The 22,908-nt window shown below is 46.8% G+C and overlaps 1 protein-coding gene across 1 annotated transcript; it reads left to right on the top strand.

Moving 5' to 3' along the window:
• The first annotated feature begins 1,873 nt into the window (after positions 1-1,873).
• On the top strand, positions 1,874-22,063 carry LIPT2 (lipoyl(octanoyl) transferase 2). Its single transcript, XM_086933812.1, has 2 exons — positions 1,874-2,324; positions 21,106-22,063. The coding sequence occupies exons 1-2, from the start codon at positions 1,880-1,882 to the stop codon at positions 21,336-21,338; spliced, it is 678 nt and encodes a 225-aa protein (XP_086789938.1). The 5' UTR covers positions 1,874-1,879; the 3' UTR covers positions 21,339-22,063.
• Positions 22,064-22,908: the final 845 nt, after the last annotated feature.

Raw genomic sequence — 22,908 nt, 5'->3', positions numbered from 1 at the left:
ACCAGGTGTCCGAATATAGGGCACAGACTAGTTTAATAAGAAAGGATGGCATCCCTAAATCGAGTAACTTTCCCCACAGCAATGTCCTGTCCACTTTATCGAAAGCTGTGGAGAAATCGATGAAGGCGCCGTAAACGTGCCCTCCACGAACTTTAACATATTTCTCCGTTATAACCTGGAGTGCAGTCAAATTATCTAACGTACCGTGTTTTTGCCTGAAACCAGTTTGTTCAAAGGGCAAAATTTCGGCCTTAGATACCCAATCGTTAATTAAAATAAGAAGACATTTTGCAAAGACCTTGCCAATGGCATCAAGTAAAGCGATTTGATGATAGTTTTGGGGTAGGTCTCTGGCCCCTTTTTTATATAAAGGGACTAGAATGCTCCCTTTCCAGGATGGGGGAACAGATCCGCTAATAAAGCAAGATTTAAACACTGGATAAAGAATTTTGCTCCATAGTTCGCTCTGTTGTTTTAGGATGGAAATGGGGACCTCGTCAGGACCCATCGCACCCGAAGAGCGCATGCCCTTAATGGCTAGTTCGATTTCCTTTTCGGACGGGGGATCATATAGGCGAGAGTCCTCATGAGGAACATCGTTATCCCGTTGCGGACCATTGTTGCTGTACAAATTCTCAATGTAATGAACCCAACGCTGTTCATCAATGGGAATTGGCATAGGGCAGGATCTAGTGCCGCAACCTTTGCCAATCAATGACCAGAATATCCTGGCTTGAGTTGACAGTAATGTACTCAATGCCTGTGTACCAGAAGGCCGAAAATGCCAGGTCTTTGCTGTCTTTAATTCATGAACTTCATATGGAAAAGACATTTACAGAGAGAGTAGCTTTACTAAAAATAGTAATTACCACTCCTATGACCACCTCAGAGGCAGAACGATCTTTTTCCACCTTAAATAGGATTAAGACATTCCTGAGGAACACCATGCTTCAGGAAAGACTCAATGCATTGGCAATGCTCTCTATAGAGAGCGAGCTTGTTCAAAATATTGCTGACTTTAACATTCAAGTAATTGAAAAATGTGCTGCGCTTAAAGACAGACGTGCTGAATTTAGATACAAAAAGTAAATATGTTGAATGGTGATAGTTTGTGACCTGTTTAGTTGGTTCTTTTGTTTGCAGTTTAAATAAAAACAATCTGTGAGGTTCTCAGCATTGTATCTTGAAGTCTGTTATAAAGCTCTGTGGTTATACTGAATAAGCAGCTACCTATGTTATATGACAGCTCTTTAATAATGTAATACCTGCACTTTCACAATTGCTTTATTAACCTTCCTGCTTCCTCAAATTTTCTTGAAAATGCACCATTTTTCCACTATTTTTTCAAAATTTTCTCGGGGGGAAATCCCCCCCGAACCCTCCTTAGGGGGTTCGGGCTCGCTCGCTACGCTCGCTCGCTACAGTGCAGTATGCTGACGAGTTTCTGCCTCACCACTTTCAAATGTCACCAGCCGCCACTGATACAAATCCTGTTAACTTATATTTCAAAGAAAAAAATACCAGCTTTTCCATTTCCCCATTTTTATCGAACCTAGTATAAAAAATACCAACCGTATCGCTAAAGTACTATCTTATGATATAAATGCTAGTTGATTTACTTTCACTTGGATATCTTCTTGCTGTCCAGCAAACAGTAGTATTGTAAAGCTGGTAGCATCATGGCGCCCAGTAACTGCACATAAGTAACTGCACATACTGAAAAGTAAGTTGGCGCTCTAGATTTTCGTTAAAACAGCCACTAGTCGTTCAACAGAAGTTCAATCACAAACGAGTATGTCAGGTCGTCCTTTGTCTGTTTTCTATCTCCATGATTCACACTCCTAGTCCCTCGTCTCTGTCCGTGACGGTCCCTGCTGTCATGCCGGGGCGGCCGGTGGTGCGGGTGCTCCGCCTGGGCCTGCTGAGCTATGAGCAGGGCCTGCGGGCGCAGCAGAGCTGTGTGCAGCGGCACCGGGAGCAGGGGGACGCGGCGGACACCCTGCTCCTGTGCCAGCACCATCCCGTGTACACAGTGGGCCTCCGGCAGGCTCCCTATCCGCCCTCAGAGGAGGAGAGGCTGCGCTCCCTGGGCGCCGCCTTCCACCGCACCGACCGCGGCGGCCTCATCACCTTCCACGGGCCCGGGCAGCTGGTGTGCTACCCGGTGCTGGATCTTCGGCGCTTCCGCCGGAGCGGGGGTCTCCGCTGGTACGTGTCCCAGCTGGAGGGCGTCATCATCGACCTCTGCCGCCGAATGGGCCTCGAGGCGCAGCGCTCCCCGCACACCGGCGTCTGGGTGCGGGACAAAAAGATCTGCGCCATCGGTGAGACTGCAGCGGCGGCGGGCGCATAGCTGGAAATGTTTAGTGGGAGTATTGTGATGGAAAAAATAGAAAGCTTTGCAATAGAAAGCAGCCTTTGAACATCGTGATGGACATAACCGTAAATGAATACTTGAATACTCAGTTAGTGGGAGACTTCTCCTAGAGTTATTGGAAATCATGGAGAGAACACAATACTGATTATCTATCAAGACTTGTTTGGATATAGATAAAATATTGTGCTCTTAAATACTTCACGTCTAATGTCGCGTTAAGAACAACAAAAACACCCTGAAAACCGGCTAGTGGTAGCATTTCAAGTGGAATATAATTCCGCCTTAAACAAAGTACTGAATGGTTGGTGTTCCTTGACGAGCAGGGCATGCACTATTCTTAGAAGCAGTATATGCCCATAAGAGAATAATGCTACCCCTCTGACAACTTAGTTGTCAGACTTGCCGTCTTCTTTAATTAAAAGGAGGTAAGGCTTTCCAGTTTTCAAATCTAGTAATTGGCCTACTGGTGACATCATAGACAATTACATCAAGTACCTTTTTGGTTTCACAAGGACTCCTCACAACACGAAATTCGATTGAGATCATCGTGGCTTCTGATATAGATGAACAGTAAATGATATAAATAACTTGTGGTGTAGTATGCCAGTTAGAAACTTAACCCAGAATATGCACGCTTGAACCCTGGCTTCATGCAACCAATTGTGTGATCTTGGACAATCACGTTTAACATATTTAATATATTTCCTTTTTGCAAAGATTGGAAGTATTGGAATTAGGTTCCATAAATGCTTGCATTACGTGAGCGAGGCAGCGCCAAATCGCGTTGGCTACTCACATGTGGTCGTCATTGTAATACCGATTTTACTGCTGAACCAAATTATTTGATCCTGGGTAAATTGCGTTCTCCATGTGCCTTTGTCACCTTATTTGCCATTATGTGAGAACTACAAAATAGGCTTAATACAAGTAGGTACTCACACGACAGACTCTCAGTGAGGGTTTCAATTCATACATAATCCTGATTTCCTAATATTTTTTAATATCTAAATTGGTGATATTTGACTGGTACAAGCAGGCACCACCTGCTAGCTCAGAACGTCTGCACTTCACGTTTTACGATGTTCTGTATTAACATTTGTAAAGCTAAACAGGTTACATTGTGAAGGGTATATTTTGTGCTGCTTCCTTTTTGAGCTTATTACTGGACGCTAACAAGATTCACTGCACAACAGTGTCAGGGCTAGGAAATTCCTCTGGCAGTTTAAGGCTTTTCCATTAGCCACTTTAACCCACAATCCCAGATAGATGAACCTTCATGGGCCGATTAATCGGCCTTGGAGCTTCGCAAGTCCCTCAGCCTGCGTACCTACCCCGATGACCAAACAGGGACAGGTGGCATCCCGAACAAGCTTGGTGAGAAGAACACACCAAATTGTGACAATTTACCACAGAAATCGGGACACCCTTGTGAACAAGCAAAATCCATAGCTCCCTCAAAACAGCATAATGATTTTGATAACTGTGTAGACCCTGGTAATGGATTGGTTTGGTAGGTAAGTTTGTAACAATAACCAAAGGGGCACAGTCTGTGAATAAAGGTGGTCAGGTCTTCAAAGTTTTAGGGAGAGCCAAGCCTAGGGTTCTGGCTTAGCCCTTAGAGGGCAGTCCAATGCCGAGCCATTGAAAATATTTTACCTGTAAATTGCATCCGTCACATAAAAAGGTGCAAAACACTTTTAGGTTTTCAAGGGTTTTTTTGCATTTGATTTTCACTTTACTATATTGGTTTGTCATTTGATTGAGAGGCATGTATTAAAAGGAATTCTTAGAAACCTTCAAGCTTCTCCCATTCCTAGACAACGTTTCAGTTAAGGAGCTAAGAGACAAGTGAGTTTGTAATGTTCACTATATCCATGGTCAGCAGTATTGCATAAACATGCAGCGCCTTAATAGTATGCAAAATCCTGCACAAGTGAAGTTTTGGTACATCCCACATCCTGGTCTGAATTACTTCAAAATGCTGTCATACTTGTTGCTCTAGGATAACCCTCCGTGTGTACATGTCTGGGAGAATGTAATTTGGTCTCCCGGGGAAGCTGGGATTTGAGCGTAGGTTTCATCTTTATACGTTGTGCAATGCAGCCTCCAGCCTGAGCCCCCATCTGCAGTTTAACAACAAGAACAGTGCTTTGTGTCGGATTCTTTCAGGAGCTTCATTGTTAGCACACTGTGCATAATTAATGAAGGGGATTAGGAATATGCATACATGACGGACAAATCAGTTTTAAACTGTAAAAAGAAGTCCTTGTATAAAAGATAATTTGGTGTTAAAAGGGGCAAAATCACAAAAATAGAATGAATATGGGTTCACATACATGCAATCCAGCAAACTATCTGGTTTACAATTCCTATGAGATGTTTTCCATTGTGCAGCTGTAAATAAATAGAAGGCACTTGTTTCTTTAAGCCATCAGTACTGGCTTCCCTCATTTAACAACTTGTTTTAGGGATGGTACAACACTCCTTTGAAAACAATTAAATTCCCAATTCCAACAATTTCACTGGGACATGTGCAAAGGCTCCACTGTAGTCATATTTTCACTTGGCTGGTGTGCTCTTAAGCTCTAACGTAAGGGTAAACAATTCAAGTAAAAACACCTTTTAAAAATGATGTACTCCTAATATCAGAGTGAAAGCAGCAGTCCTGAAATGCTGAACTCAACATTTTGCCCGAGTTAACTTTGAGCCTTGCTTAGCTTGGCCACCTTCATCTCGGTCCTTCCTAAAAACCTCCACCATCTGCTGCCCTTTAAGTGATAAGATTGCCTGTTGAATCTTATCACAACCTTAGCTGGAGGCGTTGCACTTGTATATAACTTCATGGAAGACCAGCAGTGGGATCCTAGCATTGCCAAGTTTGGAAAATGGCGCAGTCAAAGGTTTCAGTGAAGTCTGTAATTACATTGTTTCCACTTAAGTTAACTTTGTAAGTGATAGAAATAAATTATACAATCTGCGGCTGTAGCAGTCTAGTCTTGGTTCAGCATGCAAAAGCCCAGTGAAAATCTGTAAAAAGTTACATAATGACAATGGGAAACCTTAATCAATGTGAATAATCTTGTCCTTTTTTTCACTACTTATTTACAGACATCTTGCTAACCATCATTGACAAATACACTATATGTCTCAGTAATTTGCCAATGATTGCAAACAGCATTAGTGCATGTCTGTTTTTGCATGGGCTATCACATAAAAGGCAGACCAGTTAGGTGAAATGATAGCACCACGATGTGCAGAGGCGCGTGAGGTAATTATATGGTTGGGGTGTTTCACTGTTCTCTTCTAGAGCGCTGGTGAGTGTATTTTACTGCATTCAGCCCATCACCTCCAGGTCTGACATCTGCTTTTCTTGTATGCCGGTCCTTCCCCCCTCCCCCAGCTTCTAATACTCTTTAGGTCTCGCCTGGCGTTGCAGCGAGAGTTTTTTGTGAGAGAGCATATTTCAGAAGGGTGCTTGAAGTCCTGCCTCTCATTTCCAGTGGCTTGCATCGCTGTTTCTGCTAAGCGGTGGCCTGCCATTGGAAATGGGGTTTTGTAGCCGCTGCCCTTTCGCCTTTTGTGGCGGCCCATCCGGACTGGATTGGCTGCTTCACAGCTTTCGTGAAGTACTATCTTATCTAAGTAGGCGTGTTAGCTAAACAAGCCGTGATCCAGTCCGGATGGGTCGTCCCAAAAGGAGACGAGGCTGCATGCAGGCACAACACGCCCCACCCGTCACTTTACAGAAAGGGGAAAGGGCGGTCTGGCCATACTTCGGAGCTCGTCTCGCTCCAATGCTGCTCTTGTTGCTGTTTTCTTTTTTTTTTCTTTAACTAAACACTCCCTTTCACTCTTCTAAAATGTTGCTGCTATGCATGCTGTGCTTATTAGTAAGCAACAACGGTCCTTACAAAGGGGAGGCTAGACAAAACAATATACAATGTACTGTTGACGGCATGATAATCTTGGGCTAGCACAGACATACATGTCAGTCCCTATGCTGATACACTGGGTTTTATATCACTTGCGTCGTGTGTGGCACAACTCATTTGTACCTTATTGACACTTGCGCCGTTATGACTGGCACTGACCACTGAACACTTGTGCCTTATTGACACTTGCGCCGTTATGACTGGCACTGACCACTGAAAACTTGTGCCTTATTGACACTTGCGCCGTTATGACTGGCACTGACCACTGGCACTCACCTACATGTATGACAGGTACCACAGTAAAAGCATGGTATGCAAAATTAACTGCTCTATGCTATTGGTAGAGGCCAGATGGCTAATTTATGTTTTCTATATGTTTTTGTCTTCCCCTTGTATTAACAGGCTTTTTGACTCTGGCAATACACTTGTTGTCCTGATGATGATCCTAGATTTAGACAGGATCGAAACGCCGTCGACAGTAAATGTAGTCTAAACATTAGTTCCTCTATTATGTGCCAGAATTGTGTTTTTTCTACATGAGTGAAGCTAAACTAACTCCATCCAATTTCTAGCTGCTCACGATTTGAAAATTGCCTGAGAAACTCCCTTGTATATTGTATATTGTTTTGTCTAGCCTTGTCGGATACAGGACTGTGTCCCACTATATATGTGTGTTTGTTGTAATTTTCATTACCTTATTGATTAAATTTGAGGTTCGGCTTAACTTTTCTATTATAGCGCATTGTGGCCTATAATTATTTAACAATTCACCTCCCCTTTGTAAGGACCGTTGTTGCTTACTAATACCGATACCCTTGGTCCTTGCTTACTGAGTGGGTTCCCTTGTTTCCTTAATAATAATGCATGCTGTGCTTGGCAGAGTAAAAAAAAATCATTTTTGCCGCTGTTATCAAACTTGCGACTCGTCGAAAAGTAAGACGAAGGCAACTTTATCACTTGGAAACACAGGACAGGTTTGTAGCAGCAGAGAGAGAAGCTGACAAAACTGGCAGATATCGGTCCGAGCTGCACTGTAAGGGGTGGGGGCGCAGGGAGGAAAATAATGGGCAGAGGGAACACTTGTTGCAGTGTTTAAAAACGCAACAAAACTCTGGCTCCGGAGGCAGAGCATACCACCTCCCTATTCTTTTACCACTACATGTCCCACCCTCCCAAACCCCCTTCCCATACCCCCAGTCCGCAGTGTGACTTTGAAAGGAAAATCACTACATCTTTCCTAGCACTTGAGAAATGGCAGGCACAGCCCCTCGACTCTAAAAGACCCCAACTTCATCCACCATCTTGCGGATCTCTTCAACGCCTCTACACTCTTTAACACTCCTTTGATGCTTTTCTACAGGCCCCAGAACTTGGGAATTCACAGCAGTTGATCACCCCCCTCTTGTTCTCTGGAAACCCCATGACACGCCAGCCACCAGCCACCTGCTGACGTAGGACATTCCCTGAACCCCTTAGCCCACAAAAGCGCTGGACCTACAACAATATTCACACATCCCCCTACACTCTGTCATCCCCTTAAAAGCAGATGTGTGATTTGGAGGTAATGGCCCGAGTGAAGATGCCATCCAGATCTGTGGCACGGGACAGGTAACATCCTGAAAACCCACTCCTCTTTGCTCCAGAGTCCAGTGGGACAGTACCATCAGGCAGGGTAGGAGCCCATGGGATAGAGCAGAGCGTCTAGACGTCCCATATGGAGTTGCAGAACGGGCCAGACCTGAAACACTTGTGGTCTTGGAAGTGGAACTGTAGTTGGCTGTGCTATCCTCTCGAGTCATTTGGGCACTTATTGAAATATGCTAGGCTTTCTGGATGTAACTTGATAAATGAACTGCAAGGCTTGTCCTTTCAGCTTCTGTAACATTTACAGTTAACCCTCAGGGCACTCAGTAGATAAGCTGTTTACGAGCCTGTTTTTATCTGTAATTGGCAAATACTTCAAATAGAGGAAAATGGTGCTTCCACCTGTTCCACCCTCTTGGACCCAGAGAAGTGAAATAGACAGTAGCATGCCACTAGTTGGCACTCAACTGTTATGGGTAATTAGTTGAGGGGCTTTAAGTTCTCTGGAGACCTGCACTGAGGTCAAACAGAAGACTTAAACAGGTAGAATCTCAGCCTGTTATTGTTATTGTTAACTGGGACTTGTGTAGCGCCAAATCACCGTCAGGTCTCTAGGCGCTCATGTAGAAAAAGGTAGGGCTAGGACCTTTCTCAAGATTTGCCCGGCGCTAACCGCCCTTGTACCATTCAAATTTACCAAGCAATGAGGCAGGCGCCGGAGACCAGAAGGCAGGAAACAGAAGTTTATTCCGACGGAGCAGAACACATCAGATCAGACAACAAGGTATCGTCTCGAGGTGCTCTAACAGCCTCTCGGAGGCCTGGCCTCTTATACACTGGTTTATGGCATGTGACCTTCCTTTATTACAATCACAACTTTGTAAGGCAAGAAAAAAAGACATCCCCGTAATCCTCGTGTTAATCCCACCCCCATATACCTTCACAATGGAGGTCCTCAACCTGCTGATAAGGGAGAGGGTCATCACGCAGCTGAGTGTTTCGTCGAGTCTTAGGATGTGTGCGCCTGATCATGTCACAGGGGGTGGGGAGGCCTGGATCAATAGAGGGTCCTTTGAAGGAGAGCGACCTCATACAATAAGGGCAGTAAAGGATATCTCTCGGCTTAGGCAATGGCCTCGGACCTGTGTGGACAGTCGGACACGGGGTGAGGGGCCATCAATGGAGTGGTATTCATGCTGCGTGGACAATTCAGCGCAGAGGGGAGGTTTATCAACAGAGGGGCATTCTTGGGAGGAGAGGAGGTGTTGGTCAGGCGCTGGCGTGACTCCCAAGGACAGGGTCATGCAGAAGGGTCATGCTCATAAGGAGGAGGGAGGGGGAGCCAGGGTGCGCGGAGGATGCTTGCTGGGTCAAAGAGGCGCGCTGGCAATCGATCGTGGACAGGGAGACCATGATATCTAAAATGGCTGCCGTGTACGTAGTACATAGGTGACAAGCTGGCGCAGATGATGTTCAGATCGCAAACTAAAATTCCACAGTCCTCCCTTTTAACATGTCTCGCCAACTTGTCAGTTCGGATTTATCCCCATAAGGCCACGTATTTCTACTTCATAGAGGGGGCTCATGTGCTCATTTCGGAAGTCCAAAGTCTTTGGGCACATACAGCTAGAAGCAAGGCCGAGCAAAGGTGGCAGACATTGGATACCTAAGCAACACCCACATAATATCACAACAGGTATCAGTACGAAGGAAAACAACTTCCAACCCCAAGTTTTCAAAGTGTCCCAAAACCAGCTCCCAAGCGACCATCCTTCCTGTTCTTGGTGAACCTCTGAGGACAGTCTGTGGAGGTGTTCAATGGCTTTACAGACTGAAGGCGAGTTGTCAGGCACGTAGGTGCAGCAGCTGGATCCGATGATGCGGCATGCTCCTCCTCGGTCGGCTAGGACCACGTCTAGGACGAGTCGATTTTGAAGGGTCACAAGGCGGACCGCCTGAAGCTCCGCAGTGTTGTTGGCGAGGATGCCAGCCGTGATGTTGATCGTTGTTTCTACGGCCTGGGTCAGGTGTCGGATAGCACGGCTGTTTGCCATTGGACCCCACAGAGGAACAAGTCCCTTTGCTGCATCCAGGAACTGTGCTCCGGTGGAGTCGGCTTGTCCAAGGTCGTCTGCACGCCTCTGCCGGTGATGGTTGGCAGGGGCGACATATGTGGGTGGAAGAACGAAGGCAATATAACAGGTGCCCTTCCAACCTCTCGGGAGCCAGGTGTAAGCCTTGGTGCCACACACAAAGTACATGTTTGGAGAAGCAACAAAAGAAGGGGGTTTAGCTGAGTCCAATGTTCTGGTGACTCGGCAGGCGCTGTAACCCACCAGCTGCGTCCCCTGGCCTTCGAGACACACGAGACCGGTGACATTGATAACAGACAAGGCCACAGTTAAAGTGGCGGTAGTTTGTTTTTGCAGATGAGTGAAGGTGGTCCTGGCTGGATTGTGGAGCACCTGTACTTCGACTCGTTCTTTGGCTGGAATGTCTTTGATGAAGGTGGCGCCTGCGAGCGCAGGACACAGGGCAGCTGGGGTCTTTCCTGTTTTGTTCAGCCAGAACCCAGAGTAGAAGTGTGACACTGTCCGGCTGGAGGTGGCGTTGTCCCTGTGGCTTTCTTGCATGAGGATCAACCAGGCGAGGCAAGAGCCGTGAACTGAGAAGGGTGAAGGGATGAAGGGGATGGAGTGTCCAGTGGCATGCGGGAGCAACCCGCAGATCCAACAGTTCGTAGCATTTGCAGCAAGGTTGTGTTGGTGCAGCAGTTGCACGAAGGAATTGTTCCAGAATTCCCTGCGCCTTTCTCGGAGCTGAGGCGACAGAGAGATTAGGTGATGCTCTTTCAGGGGTGTTGGCTGTGCAGTAGGTAGCAATGTCTCATGAGCCGGTGTGCTCTCCTCCAGAATCCAGAAGGAGGTCATGAGGAGGAGGCAGAAGAGGAAGGCAATGAAGAGTGCAATTGTCTTTGATTTGTGCAGGTTGTCAGTCTTTGGATTTCTATATTGGGTATTTCCCGCTGCTTCCATCATCTTCTTATCTGGCGCTTCCATCATCTTCTTATTTGGCGCTTCCATCACCTTCAAGGGGCTCGGTAGTGGGCAGAACCACAGACTTCGTTTAGCTTCTCTTCCCGGCAACCCTTGATTGTGTGTAGGTCACCGTTCTGAGATTTTAACTTAGTCCGTGGCCTACTTAGCCGAGACTCCCTCCTTTCGACGCAGGAAATACCCTTCTCTGGATGGCACAGTAGGATCAGAGAATTTTGCAAGTTCTAGTGCCTCAGTATCTGGATAACAGTCCAATATCGGTCGGTCTTTGCTCAGGAGCTCTTCTTGGGTGCTGACATTTTCTGTCGTGGCCAGGTTTGCAGAGACCTTCCGGCAATGATGCGCGTCCAGCCAGTGCTTCTTCCCCTCCACCCGGAGTGCCGTTCGGGTGGTGATCAGCACTTGCCAGGGGCCCGTCCACCGAGGTTCCAGACTCTTGGTTCGCTGGAAATTTCGTATCAATACGAAATCTCCCGGTTGGATGTCGTGACCGGGGCCCCTGGAAGCATCGGGGATGGCCTGCTGCACCTGTTGATGAATGACAGACAACGTTTTAGTTAACTTGCACAAATAATCAGATAGTAGGACGTCTGGGACGTCATGAATGGAGGTCGGTTTGGGAGCAGTCCAGAGATTCATTGGCCGCCCGAACACGACCTCGTAGGGGGTCAAATGGTGCTTGGTGGGAGTGGAGCGCATTGATAACAAAGCCAGTGGGAGGGCATCCGGCCAGTTAAGTCCAGTGGTGGCCACTATTTTTGCCAGTTTCAGCTTTAGTGTGGCATTGTGGCGTTCCACTAGACCAGCGGATTGGGGGTGGAAGACCGCATGGAATCGTTGCTTCACCCCCAACCCCTTCAGGATTAGTTGGATAACCTCAGCTATGAAGTGGGGGCCATTGTCGCTCCATAAAATTCGGCAAAGGCCATAGCGAGGGAAGAATTCCTTCAGTAGTACTTTGGCAGTAGTCATGGCAGTGTTGTCACGGGTTGGATAGGCTTCTACCCATTTGCTGAAGGCACATACGATGACTAGTACATACTTCAGGTTTTGGCATCTCTCTAGTTGGATGTAATCCATCTGAAGGACCTCAAAGGGGTGATTGGGGGTCCCAAACCCTCCCCGGGGCACTACAGTTCCTTTCCCGGGGTTGTGTTGCAGACAGATAAGGCACTGCTGAACTAGGCGTCTGGCTGAGTCAGGGATTTTGTCGTTATGCCAGACTTTGGAAATGAGTTCGATCATGGGTGCAGATCCTATGTGTGCGGGGGAGTGAGCCATGGTCAGTATGGGAATCAGATATGAGTCGGGCAGCATCCATTTGCTTGCATCCTTCGTTCGCCAACAGCCTTCCTCATCCTTCAAACCCACCCCTGCCCATTTAGTCAGCTCGTGAGGAGTGCTGGCCGATTGTATGTCTCTGATCATTATCCTTGTGTCACTCCATGTTTCTGCTTGTGACCTGGTCACGTACATGCGTGTCACCGTCCTATTCTCGGCTGTGGTTCGTGCAGTGATGTCAGCCAATGCATTCCCTTGTCCAACTAAGTCTGTCACCTTTTTGTGTGCCTGACATTTGATCACCGCTAATCGTTTGGGGAGGAGAACTGCTTCAATCAGAGCGGAGACTAGATCTCCGTGGAGGATCGGGGTGCCGTGGGACGTCAGGAATCCCCTCTCTCTCCACAGGAGCCCAAAATGGTGGACCACTCCGAAGGCATACTGGCTGTCCGTATATACGTTCGTGGTGGTCCCTGCGGCTATGATGCATGCTCGGGTGAGGGCTATCAGCTCTGCGGCTTGGGCAGATCGTTGTGTAATGCAAGCTGTCTCAACTACTGTTCGGGCTGTCGTTACTGCATAGGCAGCTGAGGTGGTGCCATCTGGGAGTTTGATGCAAGAGCCGTCTACCCATAGCTCTCCATCGGGGTCAGGGAAAGCAGTGTCTCGGAGGTCAACCCTACTCCTAGTTTGTTCGTCCGTGAGGGTCACACAGTCGTGGATGGGAGGAATGCTGGGGTCATTTTCAGGCAGGGGTAACAATGTGGCAGGATTCAAAGTCGTGCATCTCTTTAGCGTGATGTGGGGTGCAAGTAGCGTTAGTTCATACCCTGTCAGTCGTGCGCTAGTCAGGTGCTGGGTTTTGGTCTGGTTCAAGAGGGTGTCAACTGCATGGGGTACTAGCACTGTGAGAGTGTTGGAAAGTACAATTCCCTCGCTCTGACGGATAGAGACAGCAGCGGCGGCTACTGCTCGAAGGCAGGCAGGCAAAGCTCTGGCTACAGGATCAAGAGTGGCGGAGAAGTAGGCACAAGGGCGCTGCTTAGGACCAATTGATTGTGTTAGGACAGACAATGCGCATCCCTCCCTTTCATGGGTGAAGAGGGAGAAGGGTTTGGAGTAATCCGGCGTTCCGAGGACGGGCGCTGAGCAGAGTGCACCCCGTAATTCTTTAAAGGAGGCTTGACACTCAGCGGTCCAAGGAAGCGGGGAGGGGACATCTTTGGTCAACAGGGCAAGTAATGGTTTCACGATAAGGCTGTAATTAGGCAACCACTGTCTGCAAAAAGAGGTTAGGCCAACCAAAGAGCGGACCTGTTTTTGTGTTTTTGGGACGGGGGTGTCTAGGATGGTTTGGATTCGGTCGGGTGTAAGTTTCCTCCCTTCTTTGGACAGAAGATGGCCTAGGTAAGTCACCTGTGGCTGACAGAACTGTAACTTCTTTTTGGAGACTTTATGGCCATTCTCTGCAAGAAAGTGTAGGAGTTGGACGGTGGCTGTCGTTGCAAGCGGGGTGGTGTCAGCCGCCAAAAGGATGTCATCGACATATTGGATCAACACCACTCCCTCTGGTAGCTGGAAGGCATCCAGCTGTCTTTTGAGGGCCTGGCTATAAATGCTGGGACTTTCAGTGTACCCCTGGGGAGCTCTACAAAATCGGTACGAACGGTTTTTTAAAGTGAAGCCGAAGAGGTAACGGCTGTCTGGATGGATGGGGATAGAGAAAAACGCGTTCTTAAGGTCGATAACAGTGAAGGTGGTGGCAGTGGACGGGATGAGGGTCAGAATGGTGGTGATATCAGAGACCACAGGATATTGGGGTACAACCACTTTGTTAATCTCTCGCAAGTCGATGATGAAGCGGTACGCTTTCTCATCTCCTTCACCTTGCTTCTTAACAATAGGTAGGATTGGGCTGTTGCAGACGTTGCTAACCACCTCTTCAACCACTCCTGCATCTACCAGAGACTGAATGATCGCTACCAGTGCCTTCTCACCCTCTGGCGATATCCGATACTGCGGGAGTTTCGGGAGCATAGCGTCCTGTCGTACAGTTATGTGAATAGGATCAATCATCATTCGCCCCACATCAGAGTCATTTTTGGCCCACAGGTACGAAGGCAGGGTGTCAAGCAGGGACAGGTCAGCGTCAGTTATGGAGCACATGTGTCGTGGGGGACGGGATCTGGGCATGTCTGGGTTGTCGTACAGGATGACTCGTATTCCATCTGGGGAACACCTAATGGTAGCTCGAAAATGTTTCAGTAAATCAATGCCCATAATGGCGTCAGGGGAGTTGGAGGAGAGTAGAAATGTCGCGTCAGTAGTGTTGTCTTCTAGGTCAAAGGTAACAGGTACGGACAGGGGGTTAGTGGAGGGCGTCCCATCGAAACCTATCGACGTTATGTGTGAGCCAGACAAGGGTGCCCTTGGAATCAGTCGTTTTGATAACACACTACGTGTCGCCCCAGTGTCTACCAAGAATGGAGACTCTGTACCCAAGACCTTAGCGGTGACATAAGGACCTTGCTGGTCAACACAGAGCTCGACTGGATCCCTCCCTTGCCCCTGGCAGTCCTATGCAAAGTCGGGGGCATGTTCACCTTCAGATAGCTGATATTGGTTCTGTCGGGGACGGTCAAATGTGTTCAGTCTTCCTGATCTGTCATTATTGGAGTCGTTGGGGCTCCCTCGTCCCTGTACTCTATTCCTCGGACCACCCGCCACATCCCTGGACTCCCTATTTCTATTCATTTCTAGCAGAACTGGACACTGGAATTTCCAATGACCGAGCCCTTTGCAGAAGGCGCATTGGTCATTGCCAACGTCTCTTCGTCCAGTGTGGGGTGCTGGGGTGTGATCTTTAGGAGGTAGATCTCTGGGGGTGGTTGATTGGTAATTCCCCCTTTGGTGTTCCCGTCCTAACGCTATACCTTGTATCTGGGCTATCATTACCCTTTCCTTTAAATCTTTCTTCTTTTTCTCGGACGCCCTATCATTCTCATTCTTTTGGTGCTCGTAATACTGAGCCATCTGAAGGATAGCTGCGGGTTTGGAGGCCCCCCAACTACTCACTCGTCTGCAGTTTTTGGGAGACCTCCTGTGTTAGTCCCTTTACGTAATTTTGCACAAACAGGTGCTGTCCGGTTGCGGTGGTCATGTCTTGGCCACTGTAGTCGGAGAACACGGTCTCGAATCGGGAGAAGTATTCTGACACATCCTCCTGGGGTTTCTGTCGACAGGCCGTGACTATCGACCAGTCTACTTTTCTTTCCGGGACCAGGGTTTTTAACTTCTGGACCAGTTTGTCTGGGAGTTCCAGTATGTCCTTCACTGGTTTACTCCCCGGCTCTCGCTGTCTATCTAGTTTACCGAGTTGGTCCCAGGTATGTCCAAACAGATCCGTGTGGTCGACCTTCCGGATTTGCTTCCACACATCAGCTGGCAGGCATAACCCAAAGAACAAGTCAATATCTGCTAAAGTCATTATTGTCGAACCCAAGGCTGTGCCTAATTCGGTATAAAATGCCGTCGGGTTCTTTCTTAAGTCGGGCAAGGTTTGCTTAAAGGTTAGGATGTCTTGTCGGTCCCATGGTTGGTAAACCCAATTGTACACAACCCTCCCCTTTGCATTTTCACTATTAACATCATCGCTCGTTCCCTGGCCCCGTGGCGGGATCCAGTAAGGAGCCGCTTCTCTGATAGGCATCATAGTATTGGCTACTTCTGCCGAGGTTGTTTCAGGGACCGTAACCTTGGCTTCTGGTTTCTGTTCCGCGAGGTGGCGGAAGACCTCAAGCATTTGCATGAAGAGCTCCGTCGCCTCACGTTCAGTCCCATCTCCAACATCAATCTTTCTATACAGTGTTGTTAGTTTAGCGGGACCCTTACTCTGATACCTATCTTCATACGCGTTCAGGGTGTGGTAGCTGAACCGCAAAATGAAATGCCGTCTATGGCTGTCGGCATGTGAATTATATACGCTCATTGTGTATTCTTCGCTCTCCCTTCGTTCTACCAATGTCTTTGCTATTTCGTTGATCCCATCCCGCTCATCTTTGCTTAATCTACTTAACCTGGCGGATGATTGTTTGCTAGCCTCGGGGTCATCTGACGAAGTTGTTAATGCGGCTGGTGCGGAGGCCGTGAGGGCCGGTGCACTAGCACTAGGGTCACTTTCACTCACACTCGGGGCTTGCAAGTTTTGTTGGCTGGGAGCATATGGAGGGGGCATGTAGATGATCGGTGGACCTAGCAATAGCTCATCGTTTGCCCGTTGTTTGGAGGGTAGTTCGGGGTAGAGCGCAGAGGGGGTCCTAACAGGACATTGGCCTGTCGACCCTGATTCTTGGTTTTGTGTAGCTTCTTTTCTTTCTTTTATTTCCTCTTCTAGTTGCTTTGCGGCTAGGTGGGCTGCCTTTCGTAATTCTTTCCCTATTTTTGCTTCTTCTCTTTTCTTCCGTTGTTCCGTTTCTTTGCGCCACATGCCGATACTGTCGAGCATAGTGGGCGTGGTCTTATTCTTCTGGAGCGCTATTTCTAATGTTTTTATTTTATTTTCACTAAAGGAACCTATCAGTGGCCACTGACTTTCAGGGTTCTTTTTCGTATATTTATGCCATAGTCTAGTGTAAGCTATAGCGACTAGTCCATACTTAGTGAACATGTCCTTATTAGGGGTGCCCTCCAGTGGAGCTGGATGGTTCATCTCTAATAAGCGGTCCGGGCTAAACAGGCTACCAACCAGTGGGGAGAAGATAGGCATGACGGTTTACACCGGGGACAAAAGTCTGCACTACCTATCTTATCACGGCGGGCAAAGACTAGACAGAATATTTCTGTTCTCCGTTGTTTGCCGGCGGTGAATACCTCAAACGAACCAATACCGAATAATCGGCCAATCAAAACAATTCAGTGGGGAGAATAAGTGGGCACGAAAAGTTATCGTTACCCACTCTTTCTCTACCTGCAAAGAGAGACCTTGTTCTTCCCTGTTTGCAGAAAAAGAATCTCCAGACAATAATCCACGAACGACAGTTCGGGAAACAGTGGGGGAGGAAGATAGGCATGACGGATTACAATAGGGACAAAAGTCTGCGTTACCTATCCTTCACTGTCTGCAAAGAGAGAGCCTGTTTGTTTTTCCCCGTTTGCAGACAGCGAATCTCCAGAGGTTTCAACAAAACGTAATACTAGTATTATCCAAACAAACAATTTTCCTCAATTCGTCGTGTTTACACGACCTTACCCGGACCGCATGGACGGTTTCCTGTCCTCTGGATCCAGCGCCCGATCGTCCTCTCTCCTTCGTGATGCTCGCGGCACTCCTGATGGTTCCCAGTCAGGACCGTAGATCACTCGAGAGAGGTCTGTTCAGAACTAGTGAAGGTCGGATGATCGGCTGTCAGACGAGGGTCTATCGGACATGAGCTCTTCCCGATCGTTGCAGTCGTTCACTCTGTCATCGGGACCTCTCCCACTGGATCCACGTGTCGCTGATGGGCCCCACGCTTTGGGACGCCAATTGTAGAAAAAGGTAGGGCTAGGACCTTTCTCAAGATTTGCCCGGCGCTAACCGCCCTTGTACCATTCAAATTTACCAAGCAATGAGGCAGGCGCCGGAGACCAGAAGGCAGGAAACAGAAGTTTATTCCGACGGAGCAGAACACATCAGATCAGACAACAAGGTATCGTCTCGAGGTGCTCTAACAGCCTCTCGGAGGCCTGGCCTCTTATACACTGGTTTATGGCATGTGACCTTCCTTTATTACAATCACAACTTTGTAAGGCAAGAAAAAAAGACATCCCCGTAATCCTCGTGTTAATCCCACCCCCATATACCTTCACAATGGAGGTCCTCAACCTGCTGATAAGGGAGAGGGTCATCACGCAGCTGAGTGTTTCGTTGAGTCTTAGGATGTGTGCGCCTGATCATGTCACAGGGGGTGGGGAGGCCTGGATCAATAGAGGGTCCTTTGAAGGAGAGCGACCTCATACAATAAGGGCAGTAAAGGATATCTCTCGGCTTAGGCAATGGCCTCGGACCTGTGTGGACAGTCGGACACGGGGTGAGGGGCCATCAATGGAGTGGTATTCATGCTGCGTGGACAATTCAGCGCAGAGGGGAGGTTTATCAACAGAGGGGCATTCATGGGAGGAGAGGAGGTGTTGGTCAGGCGCTGGCGTGACTCCCAAGGACAGGGTCATGCAGAAGGGTCATGCTCATAAGGAGGAGGGAGGGGGAGCCAGGGTGCGCGGAGGATGCTTGCTGGGTCAGAGAGGCGCGCTGGCAATCGATCGTGGACAGGGAGACCATGATATCTAAAATGGCTGCCGTGTACGTAGTACATAGGTGACAAGCTGGCGCAGATGATGTTCAGATCGCAAACTAAAATTCCACACTCAAGACAGATGAAACAACAACAACAACTGAATAGATTCCAAAAAGGAAACATGTTCAGCAGCAGTATTTAAATGTTGCAGAAAGCTTCCCTAAACAGAAGAGTTTTTAGAGACTTCCTGAAGTACAAAAGATTTCCTTCTCTGCGAATAGCCTCCGGCAGGACAACAGCTGTGTGTTAGAGGACCTCAGTGTTAGTTTAGGGTTATAGACCTCAAGACGTTCTTTAATATAGGCAGGTGCATGCCCGTAAATTGCCTTATGGGCAATGCATAGACTTTTAAACTCCACCCTTTGTTTCATGGGGAGCCAATGCAACCTACACAATAATGGGGAAGCGTGGGTCAGTCTAGACAACCTGAAAATTAATCGAGCTGCATCATTCAATACTACTTGCAGTCGACTAGTCAGGGTTTTTGGTAGACGCAAGATAAAGAACGTTCCCATAGTCCAGTCTTGAGATTATTGTGGCAGAAACAATTGTGCGAAGCATGGACGAGGAGAGAAAGGGAACCAGCTTACGCAGCTGTCTGATTAAGTTGGTACAAATTCCAACAACACAAGAAATCTGGCTGGCCATTGACAGCTCCTGATCAATCTTTATGCCGAGACTTTTGACATTGGGGCATGGTTTAGGGGAAAGGTGAGTTCCTGAGGCCAAAACAGGTCACTCCAGGGTGAGACAGCAGTTGAGACCACCAGGACCTCTGTTTTTTCCTGGTTAATCTTCACCGAATTAGCTGACATCCACCTCCCCGTATGACGAAGAATATTTTGAGCAAGGGTCTGTGCGGATGTCGTATTATCAATACTAAGTAACACCTGAGTATCTTCGGCATAGTTAAAAATTCTACAGCCCATGCTAACCAGGGAGTCAATCAGGGGTTGCAGATATAGATTAAACAGAAGTGGGGACAGTGCAGAGCCCTGCGGGACTCCGCACTCAAGAGTACCCACATCCGATATCTGTTCCCCCAATTGAATCCTCTGAGTCCTGCCAGAGAGAAAAGATTTTAGCCACTGATGGGCTAAATCTTGTATCCCAAAAGAAGCCAGTCTGTCCAGAAGTAGGTTATGGCTGACAGTATCAAATGCCGCTGACAGATCTAAAAGTATCAGGGCACTTGGTTTTTTACTGTCAGCCATACCTCTGAGCTCATCCAGCACCAAGAGCATCACTAACTCGGTGCTGTGATTCGCACGAAACCCTGCTTGACGCTCCTGGAGAAGATGGTGTGACTCCAGGAATATCGAGAGAGACTTCAGGACATGCTGCTCCAGGATCTTGGACAAAAAAGGCAGCTGGGATATTGGCCTATAGCTTTTCAGCATAGCAGGGTCAGCCCCAGGCTTTTTTATCCGGGGCTTGACTCGTGCTTCTTTAAAATTGGATGGCAAGTGTCCAGTGAGTTATTAAGGAGGGAGATGATCTGATTTCCTAAGGTAGGAAGCGCCAGACGGAAAACACTGGGGGGGGCATGGGTCCGCTGGGGAACATGACTTGGTTCGACTCAGAAGCTGGCCAAGTATTATAGAGTCAATCTCTGGGAACTTGGAGATGGTACATTCTGGAGGGGTGACTCGAAAGGCTTGGAAGTCCTGCAGAGTGGGTAACTGTTTGCAGTAGTCTTGATATCAGAGAGAATAGCTTCCACTTTATCCAGAAAGTAGCATTGAAAGGTGTTGCAATCTATCAGCGTTTCTGATTTTTCCACTTTCTTACTCAATTCTGTTAGGATTTTAAAAGTTTCTTTCTGGACATTGTCTGCATTCTTTTTTCGGGTTTCATAATACTCTGCTTTTGCTAACAGGATATACTTTTTGTATAGTTTAAGAAATGTTTTATAATGATCCCGATCTATGCCATCTTTGGTTTTCCTCCAGCATCTCTCTAGATGGCGGAGCTTTCTTTTATGTTCCCTCAGAGGCGGATTAAACCATTTTCATCTGTTTCAACTGTGTATGTCCATGAAATATAGCAATAATTAATTAATCTGTCATACCCTTTTCTCTTTGGGGTGAGTGGGAGCTTCTGCAATCCCCACTCCACTGCAGCGGAGTGCAGTGTATACACCATGATACTGGTCACAATTGGCAGCCCGCAAAATGTGCATCTCGAATCCTGAATGCCCAAACTGCAGCCCATGCTGTATGCCCATGCACCTTCCCAGTTTGTGAATATAGCTAACCCTAGTGTGTACAAATTGCACCCAAGCTTTAATGCCAGGGACGTGCAAACAGAAGTCTGAGCACGACTTGGCGATTGAAATTGAGCTTTATGTAATTTACAGACTTGCACATGTTTACATTTTATGTTTTTCGGATAGAATTAGTATGGTGTTAGTATTAGCTTTAGTATGGCGCATTTCTATAATTTGTGTGGCTCCCTGTAGCATTGATGCATGGCTGCCTCTTCGTTTATTTCGATATCTACGCTATTGAACGTCAGGGCTGATTTGTACTATTCTCTTTCAGGCATTCATTGTGGGAGATACATAACTTCACATGGACTGGCTCTGAACTGCAATACCGACTTGACATGGTTTGAGCACATCATTCCTTGTGGGATTGTAGGCAAAGGCGTCACCTCTCTGAGCCACGAGCTCCACCGGGATGTCACAGTTGAGGAGGCCACCACCCCCTTCTTGGAAGCCTTTCAAGAACAGCTAAACTGCACTCTGTCTGTTTCAGAAGAAAGTAATCCTTGAATCACTTTATCTGGTCCAGAAATTGAAAGTTGTATCTGGGATATCTCAGAGAAGACCATCTGTGATTAAAGAAACTGAACTGAAAACAGCTCAAAATCACTGTGATTGTATTGAATATTTCAAATTGTTTTAATTGTCTTTTTCAGAGCAGTTTTCTGAAGTATATCTTCACGTTACTGAATTAAGACAGGTGAAATACATTGTAACATAAATGTAATTTATCTATCCACTGTATCAGTGCAACTCAGAATTATTGCACATGAGTGCTTGAAATACTGGTTATAGTTCATAATAACTGAATGCACATAGCTAGTACCAAACTAAGACACATTGCTACTAAATAAAGTGAGTTATTTTGGTTTGGGTGTCTGTGCATTTTTTTGTTTTGTTTTTTAAATGAAGTGCTTTCTCCGCCTACCCAGGTTTACATTTCATCTTGTACATATATGATGATTTTACACCGGTACCTAAAAACTACAATTTAATTTAAAATCGTTGCATGGGAGATTCAATGATAACTTATTATGTAATGATATCCTTAGAATTTACAGTCTTACTTTTCTATATACCTTGCAGTGTACTCTGATGTGCTGTCTGTGGTATACATCAATACCTGAAAAAAAATGAAAACACTTTTGCTTTGTATGTTGTACATTCTTTCAATTAAAGTGGTCATTAGTAATAAAGTTGGGGTTTTGGCCAGGATCTCAGAATTTAATATTCCCAGAGGGAATGTGTATAACCTTGGAAGGTATAGTCCATTGTAGCTGTTTCTTTCCCGAAAATAGCAGTAGCCTTTGTTAAGAGTGATCATAGAAGCAAGATGGGGACAGAAGGGCGGTGCTGGACAATTGAAAGCCGCCAATGAAATGGAGGTACAGCACACCCGTTACTGAATTTAGTAGTCTAAAGCTATATCATTTAAGTAAATGCGAGTTAACATTAGACCGCATGGGATAAACAGCAAAGTGTAGTAACATGAGTGTGTAAGTGTGGAGGGGTGTTCATGACGTGGACAAAATGATTTTTTTTTAAAAACACGTTTTGCAGCTCATCAAAACAAGGAGATTCAGACAAGGATTGATGTGGGAGGGATGAAAGTTTCAGGTCCTCCGTGTGGCACAAGAGCCCGCCATTCACCATCTTTATCTTTGGAATTTTATTTGTTCCAGAAGAGGGATATTGAAAGTGATTAAATTGACTATAGTAAATCAGTTTTCAAATTATTTGTGTATGTTAAGTAGTAGCCAGTGACATGCTCGCAAGAGTTGGGTATGGATGTGATTTATTGGGCCTATGGCAAATGAGGCAATCCACATCCAGGATCATTTAGAACAGGGCATATATTGCGTCTATTGATGTGCAGGAGCACTAGGGATTGATCAGCAATGTTAAAATCAGGGTGCCTGCAAGATCATGTTTGGGTAGTTCAGAGGTGTATTTGATGGTGGGAGGGGGAGCTTTGAGGGAAATGAAAAAATGTGGCCAAGTAATGCATTTTAAAGTACAATATTCATATAAATTTGCTCAAGAGCCATGGGCTTTGAAAAAGGAGCCATTAAATACTTAC

Source organism: Lissotriton vulgaris, chromosome 8 (assembly GCF_964263255.1).
Source record: "Lissotriton vulgaris chromosome 8, aLisVul1.2, whole genome shotgun sequence".
Classification (NCBI taxonomy): domain Eukaryota; kingdom Metazoa; phylum Chordata; class Amphibia; order Caudata; family Salamandridae; genus Lissotriton; species Lissotriton vulgaris.
This window is presented reverse-complemented; position numbering and strand designations above follow the sequence as displayed.

Coding starts and splice junctions, on each gene's coding strand:
- LIPT2 (XM_086933812.1), top strand. CDS start 1,880: ATGCCGGGGCGGCCGGTGGTGCGGGTGCTCCGCCTGGGCCTGCTGAGC. Junction 2,325..21,105: donor CAAAAAGATCTGCGCCATCG/GTGAGACTGCAG, acceptor ATTCTCTTTCAG/GCATTCATTGTGGGAGATAC.